This window comes from Nerophis ophidion, linkage group LG29, assembly GCF_033978795.1.
Source record: "Nerophis ophidion isolate RoL-2023_Sa linkage group LG29, RoL_Noph_v1.0, whole genome shotgun sequence".
Taxonomy (NCBI): Eukaryota; Metazoa; Chordata; class Actinopteri; order Syngnathiformes; family Syngnathidae; genus Nerophis; species Nerophis ophidion.
In genome coordinates, this window is record NC_084639.1 from 1,583,803 (window position 1) to 1,603,557 (window position 19,755).

The window sequence follows — 19,755 nt, forward strand, 5'->3', positions numbered from 1 at the left end:
TAACACCTGAATATCAGTGCCAGTGCCCCTCCTGACAATCATTCTCCTGGTATTCACCGGGACAACAATATTAAGGGAGTGCCGTGATGGCACTGCCTTTAGCGTCCTCTACAACCTGCCGTCTCGTCCGCTTTTCCATCATACAAACAGTTTGCCGGCCCAGTCACATATTGTATGAAGCTTCAACAGATCCACAGAAGTGACTGCAAGACATAGTTGATCAACAGCCATACAGGTCACACTGAGGGTGGCCGTATAAACAACTTTAAAACTGTTACAAATATGCGCCACACTTTGAACCCACACCAAACAAGATTGAAAAACACATTTTAGGAGAACATCCGCACCGTAACACAACATAAACACAACAGAACAAATACCCTGAAGCGAATGCAGCCCTAACTCTTCCAGGCTACAATTGGGGGTGGGTTTGAGGGGGTGTATACTGTAGACCGAAAGAGTTAAGGCTGCATGGGATTCTGGGTATTTGTTCGGTTGGTTGTGTTTATGTTGTGTTACGGTGTGGATGTTCTCCCAAATTGTGTTTGTCAATATTGTTTGGTGTGGGTTCACAATGTGGCGCATATTTGTAACAGTGTTAAAGTTGTGGAGTGCTCGATGATAATTTTATGTTTGGAACTTCTGTTGGCAAGACTGCTTCGTGATTTTTGTTTTGATGAGAGTTAAAGTCATCTTACCTGCTCTCAGCTCTCCTGGTTCTTGCATCTCGGGGTAACAGAACGGCAGTCATGTGTTTTCCTAACAAGTACAATATTAACTATGAACAATAAATACTGAATATTAACAACATATGTAATAAACACCTGATTTATTATCACTTTTATGCAGACATTTGTTGCAAAAGTCTGCTTCCACAAGTGTTCCTGACACGTGTTTGGGGCTGGCTGTTCTGAAAACACTCTTTGTCATAATGACAAATGCACTTTTGATGTTAAAGGTGTAAATAAATGATATACGACGACAGGCGGGGCCGATTGAAAATCTTAATGGGCCACATGTGGCTCGCGGGCCCGATTTTGCATTAGAAATGGCAACAGCGGAGGATGCATGTGCATGTACGAGCCAGTCTGCCCCACAACAGAAGGATAGGGAAAAAGAAGGAACTTACTAACTACAAGGGTGGACTTTGGGTACATTTCCCCAATATATGGATATGTCCGCTGACGTCATGCTTGGGAATTAAAGAAAGTTAAGATTGTTTCATAAATATTTCTGCCTTGCCTCCAGGCTGCAGACTTATGCAGATCCCAAACACACAAAACAGGCACCAAGGGATGTTTGTTATTCATAAGGAGGCCTCTGTACGATGTACACGTTCACGCCACGCACCTTGTTGGAATGTTTGCACAGCGTCAGAAGCGTGTGTGTGGACACGCAGCTTCTATTCAATTTGTAAAGTATGATGCCAGGTCCGCCCTTGCCGGATGAAAGAATGAAGTCTACCATCGCGGCCACAAATGGGTTTGAACAAGCCTTTCTCTACAAGCACGGTCTTGAAGTCACTTTGTCCCTATGTTCACGTCTCTATTAGAAGTGAGTGTTAATAATCTATACAAGGACAAATTGTTGGATGTTTACAGTGGTGGAAACTCATCACTCCTATATGTCATGATCCTATAAGGCAGGGGTGTCAAAGCGGTTTTCATTTAGGGCCACATCACAGTCGTTAAGACGGCCGCCTTAACAAAAAAAGGATGTTTGTATGTATGTATGCATGTATATATGTATATATAATATACGTACATACACACATATTTATATATATATATATATATATATATATATATATATATATATATATATATATATATATATATATATATATATATATATACACATAAACACACACACACACATATATATACATACATACATACATATATATATATATATATACATACATACATATATTATATATATATGTGTGTATATCATATTATATAGATATAGTGTTGCCTCGCTACAACAAAGTTCACTTTACGCAGGCTAGCTTTTACACTGATTTTTTTGTGTGTGTGTATTTTTTTTTACAGTGTTGCATGCTTTTTTTTACAGCGTATGAATGCGCATTGTGTTCTGCGTCCTGATTGGCTAAGGGACTGTAGACTATTGTCAATCAATCTTCTCCATGTCATGTGTCCTGTACAGTACAGAATGTGTTCAGCTTGCCTAATTTACAAAATTGTTTGATGCGAGCACTGTGGCTCTTTATTGCTGTACGTTGTTTTAAAACTGGTTTTGATTTTTGGTTTCATTCTTTAATACAGTAGTGGACTGTACTTTTTTTTTTTTGATTCCACAAAGGTTTTAACTTTATTGTAGCAGTTGCTTTAAGGACATAATTCACCACAACTGTTTACTTGACATTGTCTCCATTATGAACTGTCATTGTTCTATTGTGCACATAACAATGTTGTTGTTGTTTACATTCATATATGCAGTTAAGAGTGAGTCATTCGGAGCAACTCCTTTAAGTGACCGTCAGGAGATTCACCCAAAGGTGGGGTTTGTTGTGACCGCCATTTTGAGTCGCTTGATGTTAGGAGTCATTCATTCTCGTCTTTGATGAGTAAACGTACACACATTTTTGTGTGTCAAAAGATACTTCAAGTTGTCTTGCTTTCAAGCTACAAACGCAACACTGGTGACCCCGACGCTTCACTGAACGCATTCAGTCAATATTATCCACCATGACGGCGAATGAGGCTTCTCTGAGTTCTGGGAATCTCCCGCGACTGCATGGTTTTCCCAGGCCGAGGCACAGTTGGACCTGCCTGGTATCACCGAGGACAACACAAAGTTGTTGCATGGATGATGTTTTACCAACCATCTTCAAACCACTTTCTGACCGTCTCTTCATGATGCACTTTTTATCTAAGTTCCAACTATATGCTACTTGAATGGGACAGCCAAAATAGACATAAAAGAAAGAGGGATTTACAATAATAACTATGAACAATACAACCCTGAATATTAACAACATATTGTACTTCTCAGACCAGCTCCTCCATAGACATATTTTACAATAAAGCAAAACACATCACAAATGTAACAAAATATTAAGGCAAAGTGTAGTAAACACCTACAATATGATACAAAGTGTAGTAAACACCTACAATATGATACAAAGTGTAGTAAACACCTACAATATGATACAAAGTGTAGTAAACACCTACAATATGATACAAAGTGTAGTAAACACCTACAATATGATACAAAGTGTAGTAAACACCTACAATATGATATACAGTATTTCCTTGAATTGCCGCCAGGTATATAGTATGCGGCTGCCTAGAATTACTGCCGGGTCAAGCTCGTTTCACAAAATAATTAGCGCATGCTTAGCATTAGCGCCGGCTCAGGATTAACGCCGGGTCGTTTCACAAAATATTATTTTTATTAGCGCGTGTCTAGAATTTCCGCCGGGTCAAACTCGTTTTGCCAAATAATTAGCATATGCCTAGAATTTCCACCGGGTCAAACTTGTCACGTCACGAGTGACACTTCACCTGTCATCATTTTCAAAATGAAGGAAGGCTGATTTGAATCATTTGAAATAGCATAAAGGGAAGAAGATTAAGAGCTATTTTGTAGGATTTAAGGTCCAAGCTATTGAATATGCTAAAAAGAACAGTAGGCAGCTATGTTGTATTAATATACCGTAGCTGCGTGTGTCAAATATGAGTCATTAAATGACTCCCGCCTCCTGGTGGTAGAGGGCGCTAGTGATCCTTCTTGCGACTACTCGGCTGCAGAAGAAGTGAGAACAAGCAGCAAGAGTGAGCGGCGTGTGTTTATTTTTTCCTCTCGCTTGCACTTTTAACATGGAGGATTACATATCTAAAATAAAACAGTTTTCTAAACTGGACTTTCAATGGAAGCAGGAGGTAATAAAGGAAGATCTCCATCGAGACAGAGAGACTTTTAAAACTGAAGAAAGATAAGGAAGACTTCTATAAACAAGTTTTCGATGCTTTTGATCAGAAGGAGCTGCGCATGGACTTCATTTATAAGTAAAGGTAAGACCATAATAAAGTTGTTTTTATTAAATGTGCTTTTCATGATGGTATCCTTACATCACACTCAGATTTATAAGCGCATGCTTGCTTTTACCGCATGCCTTTGGTAAGCGCCAGAGTGAGAAGATGTTTTAAAATAATTAGCGCTTCGTCAGCAATTCAAGGAAATACGGTATTATCACTTTTATGCAGACGTGTTGTAAAAATCTGCTTCCGCATCTGTTCCTGACACATGTGTTTGAGGTTGGCTGCTCTGAAAATAAGCCCCGCCCACTCTGCTTTGTTCCTGGTGTGAGCTACTATGACCTAGATTACTGTAATAACTCCTAAAACACCCAAAAGTGCAGATTTCGAGCATTGAAATACTTTGTATAGGTCAAGACTTAGTCATTTAAAGACATCAGTGAACATCATAATGACAAATGCACTTTTGATGTAAAAGGTCTAAAAAAAATGATGTAGAACGCCTGGCAGGTCCGATTGAAAATCTTAATGGGCCACATGTGGTTCGCGGGCCCGATTTTGCATTAGAAATGACAACAACGGAGCATGTATGTGCATGTACGAGCCAGTCTGCCCCACAACAGAAGGATAGGGAAAAATATGGAACTTACTGACTACAAGGGTGGACTTTGGGTACATTTCCACAATATCTGGATATGTCCGCTGACGTCACGCTTGCGAAGTTTAAAGAAAGTTAAGATTGTTTCATAAATATCTCTGCCTTGCCTCCAGGCTGCAGACTTATGCAGATCCCAAATACACAAAACAGGCACCAACGGATGTTTGTTTTTCATAACGGGGCCTCTTTACGATGTACACGTTCACGGCACGCACCTTGTTGGAATGTTTGCACAGCGTCAGAAGCGCGTGAGTGGGAGGAATAAAATCTACTTATACTACACGGATTTCACTTAAAGTCTGTATTTTCTTAGAATGTAACCCCCACCTTAAACAAGGGAACATTCATTCATATATATATATATATATATATATATATATATTGCGCTCTACCACGGTATCGAGCACTATTCTCTGGATAATCCAATCAAGACATATACATATACACATATATATATATGTATATATACACGCATATATATATATACACACATGTACCATCCATCCATCTATCCATTTCCTACCGCTTATTCCCTTTGGGGTCGCAGGGGGGGCCGGTGCCTATCTCAGCTGCAATCGGGGGGATGGCGGGGTACACCCTGTACAAGTCTCCACCTCATCGCAGGGCCTATGCACACATATACAAACACATATATATAAACACACACACACACACACAGATATATTTATACACACATATATATACATATATATAAAGAAAATATATTTATATGCATATATATACACTTATACATATATCCATTTTCTACCACTTACATAATATATACACATTCTACCACATATATACACAAATGTATACACACACACACACACATACATATATATATATATATATATATATATATATATATATATATATATATATATATATATATATATATATATATATATATATATATATATATATATATATATATAGGACATATAGGACGGCGTGGCGCAGTGGCAGAGTGGCCATGCGCAACGCGAGGGTCCCTGGTTCAAATCCCACCTAGTACCAACCTTGTCACGTCCGTTGTGTCCTGAGCAAGACACTTCACCCTTGCTCCTGATGGGTGCTGGTAAGCGCCTTGCATGGCAGCTCCCTCCATCAGTGTGTGAATGTGTGTGTGAATGTTGAAGTAGTGTCAAAGCGCTTTGAGTACCTTGAAGGTAGAAATGCGCTATACATATACAACCCATTTATCATATATATATATATATATATATATATATATATATATATATATATATATATATATACAAACCCCGTTTCCATTTGATTTGAGAAATGGTGTTAGATGTAAATATAAACAGAATACAATGATTTGCAAATCCTTTTCAAGCCATATTCAGTTGAATATGCTACAAAGACAACGTATTTCATGTTCAAACTCATTACCTTTATAATTTGATGCCAGCAACACATGACAAAGAAGTTGAGAAAGGTGGCAATAAATACTGATAAAGTTGAGGAATGCTCATCAAACACTTATTTGGAACATCCCACAGGTGTGCAGGCTAATTGGGAACAGGTGGGTGCCATGATTGGCTATAAAAGCAGCTTCCATGAAATGCTAAGTCATTCACAAACAAGGATGGGGTGAGGGTCACCACTTTGTGAGCAAATTGTCAAACAGTTTTAGAACAACATTTCTCAACCAGCTATTGCAAGGAATTTAGGGATTTTACCATCTACGGTCTGTAAAATTATCAAAAAGTTCAGAGAATCTGGAGAAATCACTGCACGTAAGCCATGATATTACGGACTTTTGATCCCTCAGGTGGTATTGCATCAAAAACCGACATCTGTGTGTAAAGGATATCACCACATGGGCTCAGGAACACTTCATAAAATCACTGTCAGTAACTACAGTTGGTCGCTACATCTGTAAGTGCAAGTTAAAACTCTACTATGCAAAGTCAAACCCATTTATCAACAACACCCTGAAACCTCGCCGGCTTGGCTGGGTACCGAGCTCATCTAAGATGGACTGATGCAAAGTGGAAAAGTGTTCTGTGGTCTGACGAGTGCACATTTCAAATTATATTTGGAAACAGAGTAACACAGTGGTGAACATGCCCTTTCCCATCTAAATTGGCATGTGTTGCAGCCATGAAATTCTAAGTTAATTATTATTTGCCCAAAAAAATTAAGTTTATGTGTTTGAACATGAAATATGTTGTCTTTGTAGCATATTCAACTGAATATGGCTTGAAAAGGATTTGCAAATCATTGTATTCTGTTTATATTTACATCTAACACAATTTCACAACTCATTTGGAAACGGGGTTTGTATATATATTCATCCATTTTCTACCACGTGTCCCTTTTGGTGTCGCAGGGGGTGCTGGAGCTTATCCCAGCTGCAGGGTACACCCTGGACAAGTCACCACCTCATCACAGGGCCAATACAGATACACGGACAACATTCACACACTAGGGCCATATGTATGTATTTATATATATATATATATATTAATATAAAATCAACAGATTTGTATATATACATACACAGATACACACATTTTTACGTACACTGTAAAAAAAATTAAATGAAAATCTGTTGATTTTATAGTAAAAAAATGTTGTTGTTTTTTACAGCATATTACTGTACTACAAATGGAAAAATAACAGTACCACTCTTGCAGGAAAAAACTGCCAGCTCACCATAACATTTATTGTGGTTTCTACGGCGTATTTTATGTAGATGGAAAGTCAGTACCACAGTTTTTTTTTTTCCATTAAAATTCTGTCAAATAAAGCTGCTGTTTTTTGTCTGTTTTTGCCATAACATCTACGGTTATATCTGTAAATGGTAAAAGTTTTTTCATAGTAAAAAAAAAAAAAAAAAGGTAGATTTTCTATTTACATTAAAATGCTGGGGAAAAAATACTGTAAAATACACGCTCCAAAACTGGCAGAATTTTACTGTTACATCTATTGTCATTTTCACAGTGTACAGTAACTTGCTTTGAACCCAAAAGGCTAGCAGATGTTGAGGTATTGTTTTTTATTTCAACAAGAGAATGTAGGCAATAAATAATAATATAATATTTGTTGAATTTTTAGCTCATATTTAGGTTTGAAATATATGCAATTGCATGCAGTTTAGTGTATGTATTTTTTCTCTTGTCAAGCAAAAGTACTTTATAGACGCATATTATTTTCAGGCTATTGTGGGGCATATAAAACAAGATTGCGTCAATTTTATGTGTATTTTTTATGTCTAACTATGTCTTACGAGCATTTTGTGCACAGGCATTAAAAATGTGTGTTTTCTTTGCTATAACCCTTAAGGCAGTTCATCTGGTTTGTCCAATGTAGTTCTTGGGTCCATATTAAGTGAATAAATAATTTGAATAAAATGATGTTCCGGGCCGGATTTGCCCCTGGGATTTGAGTTTGACTGCTGTGCCATAAAGGATGAAAAGGGCAAAAAAACAAAAAGGGTGCAGAGGTGTAATTGGGGGTAGTGTCAGTACTTACTGCAAGCACCACTGAGAATGCGTGTGGACTTTGTAGTAGTTATGTCAAGTTGCTGCACAGGTTTTTCCTGCACACATTTGCTGATGTCTGTAGGAAGACAAACATGTACATCATTGTAATATTTCTAACTGTGATAACTGTCCGCAGGTAAAAAAGAAGAACAGGCATGTCAGGTACACCACTTAATAATCAAAGGGGAACTGCACTTTGGGGGGAATTGTGTCTTATCATTCACGACTCTTATGTTAGACAAGAACATGTATGTTTTTCTTTCTTTTATACATTCTAAATTGTAAATTAACATTAGCAAAAGTCAGCTAACAACAGAACTAAGGGGAGCCGCTCAATTCCGCCTATAAAGCGCTCTAAAAAACCTCAATCAAGACTTTATATACACGCTTTAAGTAAAAATGTAATTTAGTAACATTCATATGTAATATATACATGATGTAAGTATATATGTCATGTAGTAACATTGATAATAACATGTAATATATACATGATGTAAGTATATATGTAGTATCTAGTAACATTCATAACAACATGTAATATATACATGATGTAATTATATATGTAGTATCTAGTAACATTCATAATAACATGTAATATATACACGATGCAAGTATATATGTCATGTAGTAACATTCATAATAACATGTAATATATACATGATGCAAGTATAAATGTACTATCTAGTAACATTCATAATAACATGTAATATATACATGATGCAAGTATATATATCATGTAGTAACATTCATAATAACATGTAATATATACATGATGCAAGTATATATGTCATGTGGTAACATTCATAATAACATGTAATATATACATGATGCAAGTATATATGTCATGTAATATATACATGTCATGTAGTAACATCAATATTTAAATGTAATATATACATGCTGTAAGTATACTGTATACAGTACGTCATGTAGTAACATTCATAATAACATGTAATATATACATGATGTAAGTATATATGTAGTATCTAGTAACATTCATAATAACAATATATACATGATGTAAGTATGTATGTCATGTAGTAACATTCATAATAACATGTAATATATACATGATGTAAGTATGTATGTCATGTAGTAACATTCATAACATGTAATATATACATGACTTAAGTATATATGTCATGTAGTAACATTCATAATAACAAGTAATATATACATGATGTAAGTATATATGTCATGTAGTAACATTCATATTAACGTGGTAAATATATTTATTTTGCTCATTTTAAGCATGCGGCGGCATATTAATCACCAATTTTTTAAACAACAAGGACAAGAAGCCTGCCAATCGTGGCAGAATTCATGAGAGACAACAAAGACTACTTTGGGACAAATGATGATCCAAAAACTTATATTTTTGAGCCTGAATATGTGGAGGATGATCTACAAGTTTTAGTAACTGTGTGCTAAACAGATGCAGCTTTCGTGAAAGACTAAGCGTCATGTAGCAGTATTGCTAAGTGCTAAACGACATACACAAACTATCGACATAATAAAACAATCACTTACTGTACATTGTCTGCTCTCACTGATGAGATGTTTATAGCTTCCGGTTTAGATGAAGAATTACTCATAATCTTTATAAAGGTAAAATAAAAATGTATCGCAAACGAGCGTCTTTTCGTTTCGTTGGATGTCAAAAATAACCAACCTGTGGGTTTACGTCCACAACCTTCTACTATCCAGATGAGAGGCTGGATTTATGATCTACAATGAACTATGTCGGGCGGTACAGCTCGGTTGGTAGAGTGGCCGTGCCAGCAACTTGCAGGTTCGATCCCCGCTTCCGCCCTCCTAATCACTGCCGTTGTGTCCTTGGGCAAGACACTTTCCCCACCTGCTCCCAGTGCCACCCACACTACTTTAAATGTAACTTAGATATTGGGTTTCACTATATAAAGCGCTTTGAGTCATTAGAGAAAAAGCGCTATATAAACATAATTCACTTCACTTTACAACTCTTACCAACTCAGAGGCCATGCAGCAGCTCAGTATGTCAATATAGCAAAGTAAGCTAGTTAACTCTTTGTGGCCGCTAAAAGTAGTTCCTCAGCGTTAGCGCTTACAATAACAATATTGCTACTTTGGGACTGCTTGAGGGATCAAAGGTCCGTAATATCATGGCTTTTGGCAGTGATTTCTACAGATTCTCGGAACCTTTTGATGATTTTACAGACTGTAGATGGTAAAATCCCTATTTTTTTTGCAATAGCTGGTTGAGAAATGTTGTTCTAAAACTGTTTGACAATTTGCTTACAAAGTGGTGACCCTCACCCCATCCTTTCTTGTGAATGACTTAGCATTTCATGGAAGCTGCTTTTATAGCCAATCATGGCACCCACCTGTTCCCAATTAGCCTGCACACCTGTGGGATGTTCCAAATAAGTGTTTGATGAGCATTCCTCAACTTTATCAGTATTTATTGCCACCTTTCCCAACTTCTTTGTCACGTGTTGCTGGCATCAAATTCTAAAGTTAATGATTATTTGCAACAAAAATAAAAGTTTATGAGTTTGAACATGAAATATGTTGTCTTTGTAGCATATTCAACTGAATATGGCTTGAAAAGGATTTGCAAATCATTGTATTCTGTTTATATTTACATCTAACACCATTTCACAACTCATATGGAAACAATGTTTAAATGGTGTAGTTTGTATTGCACACAAGTGTTTAATCTAACTAATCCTAAACACTATAAAGTGTAGTTTGTATAGCACACAAGTGTTAATCTAAGTAATCCTAAAGACTATTTAGACAAAAGGTGTAGTTTGTCTAATTAACGCTAAACAAAATCCAAGTAGAAGTTCCCTGAGACATTTGTACCCTCCTGCTTTTTCTCAAATAAATAAAGGAGTCGACAAGTCCTGATGAGATTGACTAAAGTAAGGAGAAAAATGTCATATTTACCCACATTCACAGGTTTGTTGAACTTTAAGACTTTTTAAGCCTTTTTAAAATCCCGCCAGTCCAGTCTTCCAATGGCGGCCGGCAAGTCGGACCACTTAGACGTGAGCACGGTGCTCCTCTCCATATCTTCCCACCTGAAAATGTGTCCGTGATTAAAAAACATTCCGCCTTTTGTGTCAGCGTTACATCGTCACAATAAAGCACTCTTGTAGATTACTTTGAGGCTCAAACATATCATCTCTCTAATGAAGCAAATATTTGTGTCTGGAATTTACGAACCGTTCAAAAGTCACTGGCGCATGTTGAAGTGTTGTTTCTCAACCACGAGAGGGCAGCATTGTCTAAATAGAACATCGAATGAGCCATTTTTCAGTATTTAAATTAAGATTTAAATTATTACATTGAATCAATTGTAAAACTACTGCATTAGAATAATAATAGTTGTAAAAAATGTAAACAATAATTAATTGATTTTAACTATTTATTTATTATGGATCTGTGGAGGATAGTCTCGTCGACAAAAAGTAAAAAATTACCGTATTTCCTTGAATTGCTGCCGGGTCAAACCCGTGACGTCACAAGTGACAAGTCCCCTGTCATCATTTTTAAAATGGAGGAGTCTGATTTCAATCGCATAGATTAAAAGCTATTTAGTAGGATTCAAGGTCCAAGCCAATATAAATGTTTTCATTCTTTAAATAAATGTCCTCGTACTTTAAATAAATATATTCATACTTTACCAAAATGTCTTCATATTTTACACAAATGTCCTCATACTTTACACAAATGTCTTAATATTTTACATACATGGATTCATACATTACATAAATATCTTTTCTACTTTATATTAAAGTTTTCATACTTTAAATAAATGTCCTCATACTTTACATAAATATTTTCACACTTTACATAAATGTCCTCATAATGTACAAAAATGTCATCATACTGTCAAATATTTTTACATTTCACATAAATATCCTGATACAATACTGTACATTCATCTCTTCATATTGAAAAATTGAATACTTAACATAGAAGTATACATAATGTATATAAAAGTATTCATACTTTACATAAATGTCCTCATACTTTTCATAAATATCCTGATACCGTACATAAATGTCTTCAGACTGTGATACTTAATACTTTACATAGTAGTATTCATATTGTATGTAAAAGTATTGATACTTTACATAAACGTTTTCATACTTTATATAAAAGTATTGATACTTTACAAACAGAGTAACACAGTGGTGAACATGCCCTTTCCCATCTAAATTGGCACATGTTGCAGCCATGAAATTCCAAGTTAATTATTATTTGCAAAAAAAAATTAAGTTTATGAGTTTGAACATCAAATATGTTGTCTTTGTAGCATATTCAACTGAATATGGCTTGAAAAGGATTTGCAAATCATTGTATTCTGTTTATATTTACATCTAACACAATTTCACAACTCATATGGAAAACGGGGTTTGTATATATATTCATCCCTTTTCATCCATATACTAAATAGAATATGTTCATACTTTACATAAATGTCCTCATACGTGCATGAATATGTTCATACTTTACATAAATGTCCTCACACGTGCAATGAATATGTTCATACTTTACATAAATGTCCTCACACGTGCATGAATATGTTCATACTTTACATAAATGTCCTCACACGTGCATGAATATGTTCATACTTTACATAAATGTCCTGATACTTACATAAATGTCCTGATACTGTACAACAATGTCTTCATACTTCATTTATGTAAAGTACAAAAGCAGTAAGTAGTCAGCTTGTGTAAAAGGTAAATAAAAAAAGAATACAAACAAATCCTTTTCAACTTATATTCAGTTGAATAAACGGCAAAGACAAGATATTTCATCTTCACACTGGTAAACTTAGTTAGTTTTTCAAATATTAGCTCATTTGGAATGTGATGCCTGCAACATGTTTCAAAAAAAGCTGGCACAAGTGGTAAAAAAAGCGTGAAGAAGTTGAGGAATGCTCATCAAACACTTATTTGGAACATGCCACAGGTGTGCAGGCTAATTGGGAACAGGTGGGTGCCATGATTGGCTATAACAGCAGCTTCCGTGAAATGTTCACTCATTCACAAAGGAGGACGGGGCGAGGGTCACCACTTTGTCAACAAATTGTTTAAGAACAACATTTCTCAAGCAGCTATTGCAAGGAATTTAGGGATTTCACCATCTATGCTCCGTAATATCATCAAAAGGTTCAGAGAATGTGAAGAAATCACTGCACGTGAGACATTATATTACAGACCTTTGATCCCTCAGGTGGTACTGCATCAAAAAGCGACGTCTGTGTGTAAAAGATATCACCACATGGGCTCAGGAACACTTCAGAAAAACACTGTCAGTAACTACAGTCGGTCGCTACATCTGTAAGTGCAAGTTAAAACTCTACTATGCAAAACCACAGCCATTTATCAACAACACCCAGAAACGCTTGGCTGGTCCTGACCTCATCTGAGATGGACTGATGTGGAAAAGTGTTCTGTGGTCTGACGAGTCCACATTTCAAAATGTTTTTTGGAAACTGTGGACATAGAGGAAAAGAACCATCTGGGTTGTGCTAGGGTGAAAGTGTGGTAGTCAGCATGTGTGATGGTATGGGGGTGCATTAGTGGCCACCAAAAGGGAATAAGCGGTAGAAAATGGATGGATGGATAGTGGCCAAGGCATGGGTAACTTACACATCTGTGAAGGCACCATTAATGTTGAAAGGTACATACAGCTTTTGGAGCAACATATGTTGTTATCATGGACGCCCCTGCTTATTTCAGCAAGACCATGCCAGCATTCATAGTAAAAAAGTGCGGGTACTAGACTGGCCTGCCTGTAGTCCAGACATTGAAAATGTGTGCAGGCTAAAATATGAGGCAGAACAACTTAAGCTGTACATCAAGCAAGAATGGGAAATAATTCCACGTCAAAAATGTGTCTCCTCAGTTCCCAAACCTGCACTGAGTGTTGTTAAAAGGAAAGGCCATGTAACACACTGGTAAAAATGCCTTATTTGACATGTGTTGCTGTCATTACATTCTAACTTCATGATTACTTGCAGAAACTAAGAAAGTTTGTCAGTGTGAAGATGAAATATCTTGTCTTTGAAGTCTATTCAACTGAATATAAGTTGAAAAGGATTTGTTGTATTCTCTTTTTATTTAGCTTTTACACAACTTGACTACTTCACTGCTTTTGTACTTTGTCAGACTGAATACTTGACTTGGAAGTATTCATACTGTACGTTAAAGTAATAAAATATTCATATTGTACAATAAAATGTCCTGTGATCCTCTATGAATATTTTAGGACACACACAAAAAAATGTATCGTTTCTTTATTCTGGCGAGACTCCATTCCTGCATAATTCTCCTCATTTTTAATCTCTGTTGCACATAAAAGACGTGGCTCGCTTTTCCCTAATCTTCTCTTCTCTGCACAAAAGGAGGAAAGAATGAAAGATCCTTTGAAGGAGGCGCCGCTCTCTCAGCTTTAAATGTGAAGGAAGGGAGACTCGCCTTTTTCATCTGTCTTCTTGCAAGTGTCTCACAAAGTCACGTCTTTTAAAGCCACGTCTTTTAAAGCCACGTCTTTTAAAGTCAGGTCTTTTAGAGCCATGTCTTTTAAAGTCAGGTCTTTTAGAGCCATGTCTTTTAAAGCCACGTCTTTTAAAGCCACGTCTTTTAAAGTCAGGTCTTTTAGAGCCATGTCTTTTAAAGCCACGTCTTTTAAAGCCACGTCTTTTAAAGTCAGGTCTTTTAAAGCCACGTCTTTTAAAGCCACGTCTTTTAAAGCCACGTCTTTTTAAAGCCACGTCTTTTAAAGCCACGTCTTTTAAAGCCACGTCTTTTAAAGTCAGGTCTTTTAAAGCCACGTCTTTTAAAGCCACGTCTTTTTAAAGCCACGTCTTTTAAAGTCAGGTCTTTTAGAGCCATGTCTTTTAAAGTCAGGTCTTTTAGAGCCATGTCTTTTAAAGCCACGTCTTTTAAAGCCACGTCTTTTAAAGTCAGGTCTTTTAGAGCCATGTCTTTTAAAGCCACGTCTTTTAAAGCCACGTCTTTTAAAGTCAGGTCTTTTAAAGCCACGTCTTTTAAAGCCACGTCTTTTAAAGCCACGTCTTTTTAAAGCCACGTCTTTTAAAGCCACGTCTTTTAAAGCCACGTATTTTAAAGCCATGTCCCTCCTCAAACAAGCCAAGACCAAGACCAAGACCAAACAAGACCAAGGGTTGAGGTGGAGGTCCTGATCCACATGGCGGACAAACAGCTTCAAGTTTTCCACACTTTTGTCCTGGTCCTCATGCAGCAATGTCTAGAAAACAATACTATCAGAAGTTTGGGGGAAAATACATGATTTATTATTTAAAAATGCATTTTAAATCCTACGAGACTTCAAAAAAGTACTACTAAGACCACATGACAAGGGCCTCCAAAGTGCGGCCCAGGGACCATTTGGTGCCGGCACCTTCTTTATTTATGGCCCCCGACATGTATTCTAAAGGTAGAACAAAAAGATTGCACATAAACATCAACAAAATATGAAATTTTGGGATAAAATTTGTGTGAATGCTAAAATGTGCAAGCCGCTGAAATGCGCTAGCCAAACTTAAATGCTAACATTAGCATGCTAACAATTAGGATGTGTCAAATACCAAGTCATATTACCAATCCATTTTCTCCCGCTTGTTGTGGTAGCAGCTTGAGATGATCCCGGATGCATTTGTAAGTTAGCTAAAAAAAAGTTAGCATTCTATGGTTAGCATGCTAACAGTAAGAATGCGTCAATTAGCAAGTCATGTAACTCTGACGAGTACGCATGTCAAATTTGCCAATAAAAAGTCAGCATGCTAACCTGAGCATGCTAACAGTTTAAAAGCGACCCTTTTGGGGTCAAATCATTCAGTTTTGAAACATTTTTGGTGATAAAATATTGCAATATTTTGTGTTCCTGCCATAAAAACAACAACATTTTCTTTAACATTAAGGACATTAAACAAAAACTTTTATTTTTTAAACTTCTAAACAAAACAGATAGAGATTCAAACATTGGAAAAATAAAATAACTATGATGGTTATTTTTTACATTTTTAAGACTGAGAGACAAACTTGACGGGAGGCTAAAATGTCCCCAAAAAAAGTGAAAATGTGAAAATGAAAAATACGAAAATGGCCGCCGTGTGTGGCCCTCGGGGGAAAAAGTTTGGACACCCCTGTGCTGGACGACGCAGGGGCGGAGTCACAGGGAGTACGCCTCCTTCTTCTACTCACTAACGAGCGTGGTGATTGGTCGCCAGTGGAAGGAAGCAATAAAACAGCCAATGAGAGACTTGTGCCGAGGTCCTGGAAGATGGATAACAACTTATTGATCAGATGTAAACATGTTAGCCAGCTAGCTCTTCAACATTCTTCATGCAGACGCTGAGGGGTCATGTGACGCGGGGAGGCGGGGCCAGCGTGGAATGGTGGCTCGCACGCACACACACACACACATGCACACACACACGCACACACACGCACACACACACGCACACGCACGCACACACATACACACACACGCACACGCACGCACACACACATACAAACACTTACACACAACACATGCACACACACACAGACGCGCGCACACACACAAACACATGCACACACACACACATTCAAACACACACGCACACACACACAAACACATGCACACACACACACATTCAAACACACACGCACACACACACACGCACGCACACGCACACACATATACACAAACACACACACATACACACGCACGCACACACATATACACACAAACACACACAGACGCGCAAACACACACATACAGGTACAAACATAACAGACACGCATACGTACAAGCAGACGCACACACACACACACACACACACACACACACACACGCACACACACACACACGCACACACACACATACAAACACACACACACACACGCACACGCACACACACACTCACGCACACACATGTACACACACACACACACGCACGCACACGCACGCACAAACACACACACACACAAACACACAAACACAAACAAACACACACAAACACAAACAAACACACCCAAGCAAACACACACACACACAAACACACACAAACAAACACAAACAAACACACATACAGGAACAAACATAACAGACACGCATATGTACACGCAGACGCGCACACACACACACAAACACACACAAACACACACAAACACACACAAACACAAATAAATACACACAAACACACATTCAGGAACAAACATAACAGACACGCATATGTACACGCAGACGCGCACACACACACACAAACACACACAAACACACACAAACACACACAAACACAAATAAATACACACAAACACACATACAGGAACAAACATAACAGACACGCATACGTACATGCAGACGCGCACACACACACACACACACACACACACACACACACACGCACCCAAACACACACACACACACACACACACACACACACACACACACACACACACACACACACACACATTCCTGAGCAGCTTCTAGATGTGAACACGATGAGTCCAAGAGACCCAAACCAGTTATTTTGGCGTCCATCGCCTGGCGCCAGGAGGACCTTCTCTTCTGTCCTCGGAGTCCTCGCTCCCAAACGGCTTCAAGGACATTCTCTCATCTCCTCGATGAAAAGAATCGCGGGCGCCGCCAGCCGACCCGCCGAAGTCGCCGCATCTCGTCTCGGCGTGCCGCGCTCAGAACCCGACCTGGTGGCGGGGGTCCCCTCGGGTCCCCTCGGGTCCCCTCGGGTCCCCTCGGGTCCTCTCTGCCCGTTCTGGCCAACGTTCCTGTCGGCAAGTTTGCCGTCTAGACGCACGCGTGAGGTCCGTGGATGGGGTGTGGTCGCCGGAGCAAGGGCGTGGCCGTCATCAGGAGTCATAAGCAGGACTCGGCGTCGGCGTGCAGTCTTGTTTTCTTGTGTGCCGCCTGGTTCCCGTTGTGGAGCACAGAATACCTGACAGGAAGGAACAACAAATATCAACTGTCATGCTAATGCTACTTATATATATATATATATATATATATATATATATATATATATATACATACATACATACATATATATATATATATACTGTATATAAAATGTACTTCCCGTTTAGTGCCTTGAACCGGAAGTAAAACCCTCCATATGCGACTAAAATTCTCACACACACTACTGAATTTCTCTCATACACTCTACTCATATCCTCTCATACACTCCTGAAATTCCCTAATACACATTACTGAAATCCTCTCATTCAGACTACTGAAATCTTATCATAAACACTACTAAAATCATCTCACACACTACTGAAATTCTCTCATACACACTACTGAAAGCCTCTCACACATGACTGAAATCCTCTCATTCAAACTACTGAAATCCTCTCACACACTATTTGTGGAGGGGGCGTGGTCCACGCGTTCCCTGTGGGCAGGACATGTGCGTAAGCCGGCTGTGAAGCAACAGACAGGTGAGTGGATATCTCAGCTGGAACGAGTTATCTAATCACCTGTCTCTTTATTAGCAGCGTCGGAGACCGTGAAACACTACTAAAATCCTCACACACACTACTGAAATTATGTCATACACACTACTGAATTTCTCTCACACACACACTACTGAATTTCTCTCATACACACTACTAAGATCCTCTCACACACACTACTGAATTTCTCTCATACACACTATTAAGATCCTCTCACACACTACTAAAATCCTCACATGGGGCGGTATAGCTCGGTTGGTAGAGCGGCCGTGCCAGCAACTTGAGGGTTGCAGGTTCGATCCCCGCTTCCGCCATCCCAGTCACTGCTGTTGTGTCCTTGGGCAAGACACTTTACCCACCTGCTCCCAGTGCCACCCACACTGGTTTAAATGAACCTAGATATTGGGTTTCACTATGTAAAGCGCTTTGAGTCACTAGAGAAAAAGCGCTATATAAATATACTTCACTTCACTATATAAATATACTTCACTTCACACACACTACTGAAATGATCTCACACTCACTACTGAATTTGATTCATACACACTATTAAAATCCTCTCATTCACACTACTAAAATGATGATCTTTATATATTCATGGTTTTATAAAAATAAGGACACACAGTGTACAATAAAACATGAAATAATGTAATTAGTCGTGTTGTATTTGCTTGAGTGAAATAAGTATTTCAAGCCCAACCTACCAGCAGGCATTGTGTGTGTATGTTCATGAAACACAGGAATGAGTACTGTCCCTTTAAGAAAGAACTCCGAATCATGAATTCCCAGAATTCCCGGTTTTTCAAAGCCCTACTTTCGCCTCTTCCTGGAAAGTTTTCACAGTCCACATTTTTCAACCGTTCTTGACCACTGCACATTCAAAATATTCCTCTTAGCTGGCACAAAAAACGCTCCTATTTTTTTGTACGAATTCCCGTTTTTTTATTCCAAAATTCCAGGAATTCCAGGTATTCCGAAGTACCCAATCTCAATCTAAACTGTTGCTACGTCAACATTTTTCCAGCGATTCCAAAAATTCCATCACCAACCCATTTATATCCTCTAGGACGATTGTGCTAGTATCATCCATCCATCCTGGATGAAAATTCCCT

At 38.1% G+C, this 19,755-nt stretch overlaps 2 protein-coding genes across 6 annotated transcripts in view; both read right to left on the bottom strand.

Moving 5' to 3' along the window:
• Positions 1 to 11,227, bottom strand: part of pde6a (phosphodiesterase 6A, cGMP-specific, rod, alpha) — a 110,159-nt gene extending 98,932 nt beyond the window's left edge. The window contains exons 1-2 of the mRNA XM_061891968.1: positions 11,098 to 11,227; positions 8,152 to 8,238 (exon numbers count right to left, since the gene is read on the bottom strand). The gene's annotated coding sequence lies outside the window, so the exon portion shown is untranslated. The remainder of the gene's footprint in view (positions 1 to 8,151; positions 8,239 to 11,097) is intronic.
• Positions 11,228 to 16,188: 4,961 nt separating this feature from the next.
• htr4 (5-hydroxytryptamine receptor 4) overlaps positions 16,189 to 19,755 on the bottom strand; it is a 190,722-nt gene continuing 187,155 nt past the window's right edge. For all 5 annotated transcript variants that reach the window (XM_061891849.1, XM_061891847.1, XM_061891851.1 and 2 more), the window contains one exon: positions 16,189 to 18,126. In XM_061891849.1, coding sequence (XP_061747833.1) covers positions 18,048 to 18,126 — 79 coding nt within the window. In that variant the 3' untranslated portion in view covers positions 16,189 to 18,047. The remainder of the gene's footprint in view (positions 18,127 to 19,755) is intronic.